The 12425-nt window shown below is 41.3% G+C and overlaps 3 protein-coding genes across 5 annotated transcripts in view; 2 read left to right on the forward strand and 1 right to left on the reverse strand.

The window, feature by feature from the left end:
* LOC143357530 (uncharacterized) overlaps nt 1-637 on the reverse strand; it is a 247368-nt gene extending 246731 nt beyond the window's left edge. For both annotated transcript variants that reach the window (XM_076794089.1, XM_076794090.1), the window contains exon 1: nt 68-637. The gene's annotated coding sequence lies outside the window, so the exon portion shown is untranslated. The remainder of the gene's footprint in view (nt 1-67) is intronic.
* Nucleotides 638-1271: 634 nt separating this feature from the next.
* Dpit47 (DNA polymerase interacting tpr containing protein of 47kD) lies at nt 1272-3075 on the forward strand. 2 transcript variants are annotated; one of them, XM_076794006.1, is made up of 7 exons: nt 1272-1332; nt 1436-1725; nt 1814-1985; nt 2066-2258; nt 2338-2618; nt 2699-2863; nt 2940-3075. In XM_076794006.1, the coding sequence occupies exons 2-7, from the start codon at nt 1455-1457 to the stop codon at nt 3022-3024; spliced, it is 1167 nt and encodes a 388-aa protein (XP_076650121.1). In that variant the 5' UTR covers nt 1272-1332; nt 1436-1454; the 3' UTR covers nt 3025-3075. The 2 variants fall into 2 exon arrangements, with proteins under 2 accessions (XP_076650121.1, XP_076650120.1); XM_076794005.1 differs by having other exon boundaries at nt 1286-1725.
* Nucleotides 3076-3763: 688 nt separating this feature from the next.
* Nucleotides 3764-12425, forward strand: part of LOC143357543 (uncharacterized) — a 29653-nt gene continuing 20991 nt past the window's right edge. Inside the window, exon 1 of the mRNA XM_076794111.1 lies at nt 3764-4033. The gene's annotated coding sequence lies outside the window, so the exon portion shown is untranslated. The remainder of the gene's footprint in view (nt 4034-12425) is intronic.

Consider the following 12425-nt stretch of genomic DNA (forward strand, 5'->3'; position numbering starts at 1 on the left):
GTTAAGCACAGCTGTACGCACGGTGGTCATCGCTGAACGCGATACGGATACGTTGTATCGTACTCACCGATGGCCAAGTTCGTTAATCAGGAGGGTAGAATCCAAAAAGGTAAGACGAACAACCGATATATCCAGAGTAGACGACGACAGCGGCGACGACGACGACGACGACGACGACGATCCGATGACCGGCACACTACGATACACGCTCGACAATGGCTGTTGTGGCACACATTCAAGTACACTGATGCACTAGTTGATGTACACGCACTCTTCCTCACTGCGAGGGGATAGAAGCCACGATATATTACTCGACGGCGGAGCGGCAGTTCAACACGCGCGAATCAAATTTTCACTGAGTCGTAGCCGGCCGATAAATCGTCCCGTGATTCTCAATCGTCTCGATCAAACAACCCGAAACCGCCTCCACCGCTATCCTAGGCCCACGGTGGCCATTACACTCGTCACCGCGACGAGAGAGCGTGTTTTCCTTTTTTCCAAGGGGACCAGCAACTCGCCCGCTACGAGGCCGTGGAAGCGACTGTTCTCGGGAGATTCGCGGTGCGGTCTCATCGACCAATCGTGGACCAGCTTTCACCGAGCGCCATCTTGCCTAGCCGACGCACAAAGGGGCCAAAACCCGAATGTTTGCGTAAACGTCCGAACCTTAGCCACCCCTACCCGATCGACGTATCCTCCTCTGGCTTTTCTCATCCCTAAGTTTCAATACAGATTTTATTGTAGGGTTACCCCCGTACCCTATTTTTTCCTAACCCATACAGACTAATTCGAACTACTGCAAATTACGTTGCCGACAGTAAATTTCTGCTATTCGAATATTATTCAGAAACTTTTAATAAAGAATAAATAGGGGATATCTAAATTGTTCGTAATTGCCTGGATATCCTAAATCGAAATTTGCAATAGTTGTATCGTTTTGAATTAATTTAGTATTCGTGAAATTCAGTTTTATTTTCGACAGTAATAACCGAACAGACACGCGACGTATTTTTATAGAATTTGTTGTAGTTTTATACAAATTTTATGATTTGTTGCTAGAACATGACGCAAATGTCATATTTATTATTTTGTATGAACTTTGTTACCAGATTTTGTAATTACACACGTCTTGACACTGTAATCGAAGAACACTACTACTGCAAACGAATTGCTAATTATTTATTTAAAAAATGCACTGATCGTTCGAAATTCTTTATGACCATACAAATAACGCCATCGCTAGGACGGTGAGAGAAATGCACTCCGCCGGTAAAGAAAAGTAAGAACTGACAACGCGCGTTATTTCACGTGAAACTTTTGAGGTTATGATCTGTAAGTCGAGTTATTTTTAACACTATTCCTTTAAATATTATAGACATTCCAAAGTGGTCTTGCATCGGCGTTCGAATTGAATTAGTTTTGAATCGTCTTTAAGTTTAGAGAATTGCTTGACAATGGAAGAGAAGAGCGAAAAAGATCGGAAAACTTGGACTGACGAGGAAAGGTTAAAACTCGCATCGAAATTGGATGCCGAATTAGACGAATATATAGACAGTTTGGAGAAGAAAAGTTATACAGAAGGATGGCCAGAAGACCGGTGGGAAGAAGAAATGGAGAAACATCCTTTTTTCATGAAAGAACCACCAAAGCCAGGCGACGAGCTTTCACCTCTAATGGAAGGATTACAGCAACTGAAGTACAGTGAAGATGAAAACACACCAGAGGGTTCGAATTAATTGATTATTGTTTACTTCTTTGTCACATTGTAATCTGTTTAAACAGTTGTATCTTTAGAATTATACTTCTTTCATAGAATTAGCAAACAATTATAAAGAGGATGGCAACTTCAATTATAAATATAAGAACTACCGATTAGCTATATTAAGTTACACAGAGGGTATAAGGACTAAATGTAAGGATAATGATTTAATGGCTCAACTTTATAATAATAGAGCTGCATCACATTTTATATTAAAGAATTATCGGTACATGCATATAATTGGATACATTACATTGTTAAACTCTATACTTCGTTAAACTGATTGTAATATGATAACAATTATAGGTCAAGTCTGAACGACTCGAAACAAGCTTTGAAACTGAAACCAAATTATCCAAAGGCATTGAATAGGGCTGCTACATGTTGTTTCCATGTTAAAGACTATGATCAATGTATTGAAATATGTAATCAACTTCTTAATGATTCTCCAACTGACAAGGCAATTTTGAGTTTGAAAACAGATGCAATTACTGCAGGGGTACGAATATGTTTATACAAGTATATGAAAATGTTCAACGCATCAAAATTTTAAAGGAAATTGCATTTTGTGTCTGTAGGAACGTTTAAAAAGAGATAAAAGAAAACAAGAGAGATTGGAGAAGAAATTAGATAAAGAAGAAGAGGAGTTAATCAATATAATCAAGAATAAAGGTGTTAACTTAGAGTTGGTTGATCAGAAGAAGAAACCAGATTTAAAAGATTTAGAGCCCAAAATTCCACAAATAGCTCAGAGCAGAGTTCATTTGAGCACAGATAAGAAACTTGTTTGGCCAGTAATGATTTTGTATCCAGAAACACACCAAACAGATTTTATACAAAATTTCCACGAAGATACATTGTATGTTCCTATTACTTGGTATAGTCTTTAAAAACATGAAATTTAAAAGAACATATCCATAAATTAATTGATTTCTCTAGGCTAATAGAACAACTGGAACAACTATTTAGCGAACCACCAGAATGGGATACAGAGAAGCGTTACAACCTTCAGAACATAAATGTGTATTTCGAGGGAAAAGATAAATGTTCTTTGCATAAAGTAAACATTAATCATCCTCTAAGAAAAATATTACAGAATGAAAGGTTGGTATAAATATTCAAAGATTAGAAAAATCATGAATGAATGTTTTCATCTCTGTATTGAAAAAATAATTTTCAGATTCATTGTACGTGGAGGAACTCCAGCATTTCTAATACTCGTTAGGTCCAGTGAAGCTGAGAAACGATTTGTAGCTAATTACTAAATGTACGTGTACATGATTTGTAAATAAATTCCTAATCAATTTTCTGTTGGTTACAAACGATATTTTAACATACCTGACACATTGAAAATATGAAATCAGAAAAAACATAAAACTACCAATTTTTTATCATGAGCCTGATCGGTTCTGTAAAGAAAATTATAACTTGTATAAAATATTTCTAATATTAATTAATTCAAATAATCTCACGAAAAAACTGCCTGGAAATTACTTTTTAGTATTTAAGACGTGTTCTTAGATTTTTCAAAAATTGTTTGACACTTCACGGTTACATTACCAAAGTTTTGTTGAAGAAGATAAACTGAAAGAATCAGATTAGATAAACCAAAATGACTGTTCGATAATTGATATTAAGAATAACATCGGAATAGAACAATTTAGTACAATTTGAAATTTGATTTTTGTATGCTGCCCCAGGAGAGAATTTACTTTGAATTTACCTTTACGTTAATAATCGAAATTCTATATGGCATTTAATAGGTTCGGCGTCGTCGTACGTGAATCTTCGTCGCATTGTTTAACTTCCAGTAATTCGAATAATAAGTTCGTCTTTAAATTGGTTCGAAGATTTGAATTTTCACGTCACTGTCACTTCCCGCGAAATGAGTCCCAGATTGGGGCGCATGGAAGGGACCGCTAAAAAAGAGAAAGACCTGCGGTTAGCCGAGAGGTGGTGCCACCTGCAACACCTGCCGGAGCCAGGTGGGCATAAAGAGTCAGGGCCTTAGTCAGAAATTCAGTTCAAGAGACGCTCTAGAACGCGCAGATACGTCCCGACGCGATTATCCGCGGACATTGTTGGTACATTGGTGGTGTAAAACAGTGACGATAAAAGTGTTGTGTCTGAGACCGAGTCGCGGGCATCGAGGATCGGTTCTTCGACCGTAGATGCTGAAGGTCACTGGGTTCAAGTTTGAATCGAGAAACAAGGGGATCTCTGCGGCGTGGGAGAGCAGCGGAACGGGACGCAAATGATGCCAAAGCAATGCAGGCAAATATATTATTACCACTTTATCATTCTTTTTCTGCAGTGGCAACATATTTCGTCAATTAGCGATATCTCCTTAACGGTCAATAAATTATTCCGCGAGTCACGCGATCCAGGAGATGAGGAACGTTCTTTCTCGAAGCGCAAGATCTATAATCGTAGATTACACAAGCTCGATCCGGTGCTAATTTCTCGGAACGAAACGGAAGTACGTTAAATTACTTAATCGTGCCGATCTAACATAGGTTCTTTATATATTTTTTTTTTTCAACCTATTTCGCCCATCGAGTAAACGGTACATGCAACGTCGCGTTTTCGCAAAATTCGTTGGAATTTCTCAGAATGTAACGCGACAAAGCAACCGTGACTATAGTCCCCGTCGATCTGGAATGATCGGGGTGTCGCTAACGTATAGGAACGGGTGCATATTGTTTCGCGGGTATCGCAGGATCGATAAAAATCACGCCGCATCCGGGTTGAGCGGTTTCGCGAAAGGAAAAAAGGCGGCCGGCCACGGATGACCGAATAGAAAATAAAGAAGTGCATGCATGAAGTGAATCAGTGTCAGATACGCTACAACTGACGTGATGTTATTAGTACATACCGATGAGACAATGGCGCGCGTTAAATTATTCATGAGGTCATTGTTGCACCGTGGCGCGGATTCGAGCGTCCAGCGGTTCGAGGTGTGATGAAACCGCTGAACGTTTGATTCTCCGCAGGGTTCGATCGGAATTGCGAGCGATCGTCGTGTTGCGCCTCGCTAATTGAATATTCCCTGACTAGCGAAAAACGCCCCGCAGTCCCCGTTAATAATATACCGTGGCGTGTTTCACACGGCGCGGAAGCGTCTCGTGAGAAAAATGTTATAATCCAATTACTCCTGAACGAGCGGCAAGAAAATAATACATTTCTTGCCGCGTGTGCAGTCTCTTCCTACCTTTCTCTTACCTCACCATCCCCCCACCACCCCTCTTCTCCCTTTATTTTCATCCTCTCAAGATGGTTGTCCCCCGACAAATCGATCTCATCCGGTCGCGATAAGAAACGGGCACACAGACCCGGCCCGGTTCGAAGAATTTAGTGACATTTTGCCAATACAGTCAAACTTCTCTTATCGATGCCCATTGAACTCGTATTGCTTTCTAAATGCTCGTCAAACTCGCTACGGGGAAATTAATCAAGTTTAATAACGATTGTAATTGCCACTTAACACACGGGTAACGGACCTTATTGGCAAATAAACAGTGTACAGTACTCCGGACTGTTTACAACCTTGTTTATTAACGTTTTTTAATTCGGTTTCAATAGTACTTCTTGTAGACGTGCTAGGGGACCCAATTACTGTGCCTATATTAACTGATTTTAACGAGAAAAATTGAATATCTATTTTGTAACAATAAGTATAATTAATACAGGCACAGTAATTGGTACCCCCACAGTAATCGGGTCCCATACCCTATCTTCGAATAAAGTAGCCACCGGTTCAAATTAATAATAATTCGGGGGAGTCTACTCCAAACACAATCGGTGAGTAACGTTTCATGTTTCTCGAGGTTCGCTGCGATCTCTGTTTTTCATCGTTTCCACAAGAAATTCCGCATTTTCAACACAATCGTGCAATCAGCTGGTCCAATTAAGTTCATGCCACTTCCAGCTCTCGTCATTATGAAACTGTAGACAAACGCGACGCGTATTTATGTATAACGAAATCTTATTTAACAAAGAACTTGACTAACAACTATTCTGAAAAGATTAAGACGTTGAAAGGGAGTTAAAACACTTTCTTGCTACCAGAAGCGAAAACTTTTACAAAAAAGTTGTTAGCTCGTTGAGAAAAGATAATAGGAGCCGAAGGTGACTACCTTTCTAAACGAGGTATTGCTCGATCCACTTTGTGTATCGTATGATTAAAACAGCACGAACTTTCTTGATCACTATTGTTCATGAATTGCAACAAGCCGGGATGAAATAAATCCTTGATTTCTCGCTGGATATGTTTAATATTTTTACTGTCTTAAATTACACCTATCCATCGTTATATAAAATCCGCAGTCTATTGATCACTGTGAATTATAACTCGGTTATTATTAAAGATAACAAAAACTTGTAGAGGAAAGTTTCGCACGGTGTAACGAGCTGAATCATTCTGTAACGCGACCTTTTGCGGAAGTCGATCGGTACGGTTGCAAAATGCAAATCCTCGTAGCCAGAATGTGCATGCCGGAAAGAAAGTATTGCACCCTAATATTTTTCTATTCAGAAATCATCGAGCTGATACATGGATAGAATCTGTGGGAGCATATTTTTCTGAAACTGTGGAAGGGCGAGAAAGGCTGGAGGAACAATGCCGCGGAATGACGACATATGTCTAGCTATTGCGACTATCCGTGTATCTTGGATCTTTCCTTTGGAAAACCGGAGCATGATCAAAAGAAGCCCTGTATCTCGGCGCGGCTGGGTGTAAGATAAGAAAATGTATGGCTCGGAGGTGGTCGCACGTTCTTGCAAGGCTGGTACGTGCTTGCGTGATCGCGACCCAGAACAGGGGCTGGGTCGGCACAATCGTCTCTAATCCGGGGCGTAACGTGGAAATCGGTGCGAGACGTGAATTCGGAGGCGTGAATCAGCCGACGCCCGCAACTTCGTTACCTTCGAAGTCGTGGTTACGCGAGTCTAGTGGACAGGAACAAGCGAACAGAGGCCGGTTCCGTGGTCGGCGGGGAGGGACGGTTACGTGGCCTAGTTTCGCTCGCCACGGTGGACCACGATGCATCTTTGTTCCGATGCCCTGAAGCGGTTGGCCCAGCCTCAGCGCTTCGCGTCGCCTCGTATGCGTGCTCGACCAACAACACTATACGTATCCAGCCCCGTCTCTCTGTATCCGTGTCGAAAGAATTGCGTCAGTCGTCGCCGCCGACCAGTAGAAAAATCCGCGTACCGAACCGGTTGTAACGACGAGTCAATCCGTCGAACGACGAGAGAAAAAAATATCGCCGAGATATCGTGCGCGAGATGGCATCGTGTTACCTCACAGTCACACGTAAGACCTCGAACAACCTCGGCGAGAGGAGAAATTCTCCGATCGAAAGAGGACCACGTATCCCTCCAACCAGTCGACCCGAGATTATTGAGGATCTGCTTCGGAAAGATCTTTGACCATTTCGTGGCACCCGTCGCTGGATCCGGTTCAATCCCCTTGCGCGTCATTTCTCTTTTACATATCTGCGAACCTACCTCTTTCAGATCATCCGTGATCGTCTTACTCACTTTAATAGAGAGAAATTTTAATTGGATTCCAGGGAATCAGAGCTCACATGGAACGTTTGAAATTGTGGGTCATCGAAATGAACCTGAATCTTGCCGTCCGAGCATCACCACCTGATAGGACATTCTGTAGATCTTCTAAAACATTTTTTGACTTTTTTCCGTTAGTGTTCTCCCTTTACGTATTTTGAAACCTACTTCTTTGAGATCGACCTTGATTGCACCCAGTACAAATAGATAATAATTTGAACTGTCTACTAGACAATTTGAATTAGATGGAGCATTTATAATAGTGAGTCAAAGGGTTATTAGGTGTACAAATTTATTCGTGGCCCTCCTAAACAATTATTAATAACTTTCTTTCGGGCTTAGTAATTACTGATAAGATGGAGTAACTACACAAAAACTATTAATTTGTATACCCAATAACTTCATACAGGCATTCTTCAGATATAAAGTAAAGTATCTACTCTTGATCGTTAAGAGAGATGAACTTTCTATCTTTTTTTTTTCTCGTACAAATGGTTGAAACTTTCTACGGTGTCCGTCAAGTTTAGAGCCAAGGAAACCTTGTACCTTGGTGAAGGTTTTGGTGTTTTATCTCGTGCTACGAATAAAAGTCGATCAAACGCGGTTTTGCGATTTTTTCACACAACCGGAAGAGCTTTAAATTCAAATTTTGTGATAGGAGATAACAGTCTAGCATGCCACTGTTACCAGTCCACATTCGTGGTATGTAACCGTCCACCGTGAGTGCAGGGTCACACGGAGCTATAACACCAGTCACGTTTAAAAGTATTCGAGGGAGTAGCGTTATGACTCCGAGCATATTTTTAAAGAAATTATGCGGAAGAATTCTTGAGCTGCCTTGAGAATTACGGGAATTACAAAGATCGTATAATCTAAGCACCTGCTATAAACATTATTTACGCGTTGAACGTAGAAAATCTTTAATTAACGGTGAAGTAATATCAGAATGTAATATCCTCGGCTCTGGCTGGAAAGTACGGTGTAAGGAAAATGTATGATCGTAGAAAAGTGTTCGTTTATTTTTCAGGCGTTGAATACTTTGCCACGGTGCTCAAACGATTTCTATAAGATTGGCATTCCGAGTTCGCTAAAAGGAATTCTAGACATTTCCGATTCTATTGTATCGAGTACATTATCTTAATGTTTCACGGTTACGCGACGCGCATGCCGATTTTAAATGAAAAACGGCGATCCGGTTAATTAAATGCAGCGCGTACTTACTGTGCGTACTGGTGCAATTAACCTGGAAGCTATTTCGGGTACAGTGGAAGCGCTACGGAGCCCTTGAAAGGACACCTTTTTTATCGGTCACAAAACACTCATTGTTCCTCTGCGCCTGCAAGTTTACGCGTCTGGACAACGAACGCGCTGACTTTTTAACTCCGAAGTATGCCGAGCCGTATGTAGGTATACTACGGTGCGTCGCGTATCCACCTTTGGCAGTCCTATTTTCAGGGCAAAAGGTCGAACGCGGTTCACAGCTTATGAGCACGTATGTTTTTTTTTTTTGTTTTTCCCCCAAAAACGCATCCTCCACACTTTCTCCCTTGCTCCAGTTATTTCGCAAGCACGCGTGAGCTGGTCGCGAAAGCTCGAGTTATCCCGTTCGCTTCCCTCGAAAATCCGCTCGTCTTGTCACGGCGATTAACACGGCCGTCAAAAAGCTGCAACCGTGCAGGTGAAAACCGCGTGGAACTGGAAATTGCAGTTTTTTTTTGGTTTTTTCGTTTCTTTTTCCTTCTGTTCGCGCTTTGTTTCGAGCGGGACGATCAAAGCGAGCTATCGTCGCTTTGATGGAGGGCACGCGGGCAACGGTGACAATAGAATTACCCTCGGATACGTTCCGTCCCGTGCAAGAACGACCGCGATGAGCAGGCAGATTTGGATCAGCGACGACTCTCTCTTTGTCAATCCCCGGCCCTGTTTCTCCATTTTTCTGGCATCCGTTCGCTGGCTCTTTCTCCGCCGAGAGTGGCGGCCACGCTTCTCGCGAACATCGGTTATGTGCAGAGTCGCATCGTGACACGGTATAACGGCATTCGCTCGACCTCGTCATCCCGTTTCCCCCACGGTTACGCACATTCCTGTCTTCTCCTTGCTCTTACCTTCCACCGAGCGTTTTCTCTTATCATTCTATTCCCCGTTCTCATGGTTCCTCGCTCTTTACCCTTCCGCGTCCGTTCGTCTCGCTCGGTTTCGTTTTTCTATGACGTTACCATGATCTCGCGCGCTGCCTCCGAACAAAAAAGTAAGCGAGCTATCGTGTATTCTGCTTCGTAATCGCAACACCTTTATTAGCCTATCCGTATTAAGTTTATTTCACAATTTCAGGTTTATTACACAGTTCTGCAATAAATACCCCGTTTCAATTAACATTAACCTGTTAACTGTTTATGTCGAGTATACTCCTCACGATAATGGCTACTAACCTCGTGTTATGTTATGTATTATATTATGCTGTGTTGAGGGATTATCTGAAGCTTGGATCTCTGGATATGAAGAGAACTTGAGTTTAATTGTGATTTTAGGTCTTCGTTTTCTGCAGGAAATTCCATTAGCTTCGGAATGCATAATATTTTATTATTTGGGCGAGTTCGTACGCCTTGAGATCATCTACCATTTTGAGTCTCTCGCGAACCTGAGTTGATCCGATTACGATCATTTGGCCCTAGATTGGACCAATTCGAATCTTATGAGCCTAGATTGGTTCAATTTAGATCAAGAGATCCTGCTGATTGCTTCGAACTAATTTGTCCTCCTCAGTGACGTGTAGGCAAATTTGAATTTCTTGGACCGTGTGTAATTTAATTTCTCCTACCTATTCTGATTGTAAGTCGATCACAATCTGAATTCGCCACCTCTCGGAATGATCGCCGTTTTTATAGTAACTGAATTCTATTATAGGCTCCGAGTTTGTTCAACCAATACTCCTTACACTTTATAAATCAGTTCAGCTTGTGTGAGTAAACTTCGAATGATTCATCCTCGCTTCGATGGTTTAATTTGAATATCTCGACGATTTTTTAAATTTTATTCGATTTAAAGATACGCGATTACATAATGAACTGTGTTTTCATACACGTCATCTGGCATTTCCTCGCGGAGAAACTCGATAACTTTTGCGATTACCGACACGCAATCAAGGATACACTAATCGAGATAAGCATATTATGCATTGCACGAATCGACTATTTCTAGTTTCTCCGGTGACTCGAAGCAGACGTCCTTTTCTCGTTTTTTCCTATCAATGAAAAGGGAAACGGCTACGCCGGCAATTAATTCAGCCGACTTCGTGTCGCGTATTACACCGTTCCGAGATATATCCTTTCGGCGACCGTTATCAATCGCCATTAACATAACTGGTATTAATGCGAACGCCGCGCCGCCAAGGTTTCGATTACGAAAATCGATGCGACGATCGTCCTGACCGGTTGCTCTCCATCATCGCGTAACTCGCCGAACCATTTCGCGACGAAGCAACGTTGTTTCGATTGGTTACGGGCTGTCTGTCGTAAAGCGATCGATTTTCCAAATCTGGGTGAACGGAATTTAGTTATCGAATTTTCCCATATCAAGATTCACCCTTAGAGGTCAACCCTTCCACAGCTACGACGAGTCAAACAGCAAAAATGTGCTTCCCTTTCACAACTCAACTGCACAATATATGCACTCGACTTCTTAATAGCAATCTCACTCGGTATCCGTTCAATTAAATGCAAGGTATCCGGAAAACGTACCTTTAAAAATATATTTTAAAAAATGGCGCAATTAAATTTATTTCCGCAATTTTTCTTATGACGTCTGTTAAAATAATGAAATGTGTACTAGTAGATGGAAGCATTTTTATAATCCCGATAATTGTAAAATAAAGAACAAATATCCTAGAAAAAGGTGAATAAACTGAGTCCAAATTTATTATTGTACTATCTGCTTCTCACAAATCAAATATTGCCAATTTCTCGAGAATCGGAAACTGACCGTTCAAACGCTATTTGGACTGGTAATTAATTGGCGTACAATGCAAACGAAATTAGTAAAAGCGGCAGCGGAAAGAGAGTGCACCACTCCGAGCCAATTTACAGCCCTTACAGCGGTTTCGATTGTGAATTTCGCGGCAGGTCCAAGAGTTGATATTAAATTGATGTACGAGTGTTTAATTGTTTGCGAACGGCCTATAAAGCAAATGACAAACGATCGATGTTTACTTTTCCGTAAATCCAGCTCCGCGGTATCGACCACCACCACTATGCGTTTGGTTACTCGTCAACAATTTTTCGGTGAGCTCCGTGCGGGTGACCGAATTTTTTCGCCGCTTGTTAAGGGCTCGGCACGCGTTACGATTTATCGTACGGCGAGTTCTACAGCCCTGATACGACTGTTTGAACGATCATTGCAACGTGTGTGGGCTTGTTGTGTGACACGATCGTGTTTCACCGCAGTACGTCTCTGTCATAAAATCTGTTGTACTGCCAGGTTTGGGTTAGGCGCGCAGGTTGAATTTACGACGAAATGGAACGTGTATGGTCGCGAAACTACTTGTCATACCACAATATAGAGGCTTTACAACTTTCGAGAAAATGTCTCCTCCTTTTCTCTTTTTGATTAATACGGGAAATGATTTAGCTATTTCTTGGAACATTTCCAGAGTTCCGGGCTGTGTCTACTGCCGCCCTTTTCGGTTACGGTAGATTCACTCATGGAAAAGTTATGTGATTAGTTTCAGAAAAGGAAAATATTGAACAAATAATTTAATAGATTTAATATTTTATTAGATTCTGCAAGATACGGGAAATTGAAATGATTTCAACTGTTTATGCATTTATGGAATCTCTATAACATGCAAGAACATGTTGTAATCAGATTTGCACTTTATTCTCGTCGCAAGGGCTTCGTTGGAGCACATGTTTCCCTTATCTTGATTTTTATAAAATCGTGTACGAAGCAAGGGATTTGCATAAAACATGACAGTTCGGTTGTTTCTACAATAAATCTCGCTCTTTATCTTTTTAAATTGTTTTCACGAGTGTTGATTTCGAAGTGTCGAAGCCTGTCGCTGTTTTAAAGAAATTAAAATAATTCAAGACCGCCCTTTTCGTCA

Source organism: Halictus rubicundus, chromosome 9 (assembly GCF_050948215.1).
Source record: "Halictus rubicundus isolate RS-2024b chromosome 9, iyHalRubi1_principal, whole genome shotgun sequence".
Taxonomy (NCBI): Eukaryota; Metazoa; Arthropoda; class Insecta; order Hymenoptera; family Halictidae; genus Halictus; species Halictus rubicundus.

What these genes read in the sequence shown, in the direction of transcription:
- Dpit47 (XM_076794006.1), top strand. Translation starts at nt 1,455, where the DNA reads ATGGAAGAGAAGAGCGAAAAAGATCGGAAAACTTGGACTGACGAGGAA. An exon ending in AGATGAAAACACACCAGAGG is followed by an intron (nt 1,726 to 1,813) that starts GTTCGAATTAAT and finishes CTTCTTTCATAG; the next exon opens with AATTAGCAAACAATTATAAA. An exon ending in AATTTCCACGAAGATACATT is followed by an intron (nt 2,619 to 2,698) that starts GTATGTTCCTAT and finishes TGATTTCTCTAG; the next exon opens with GCTAATAGAACAACTGGAAC.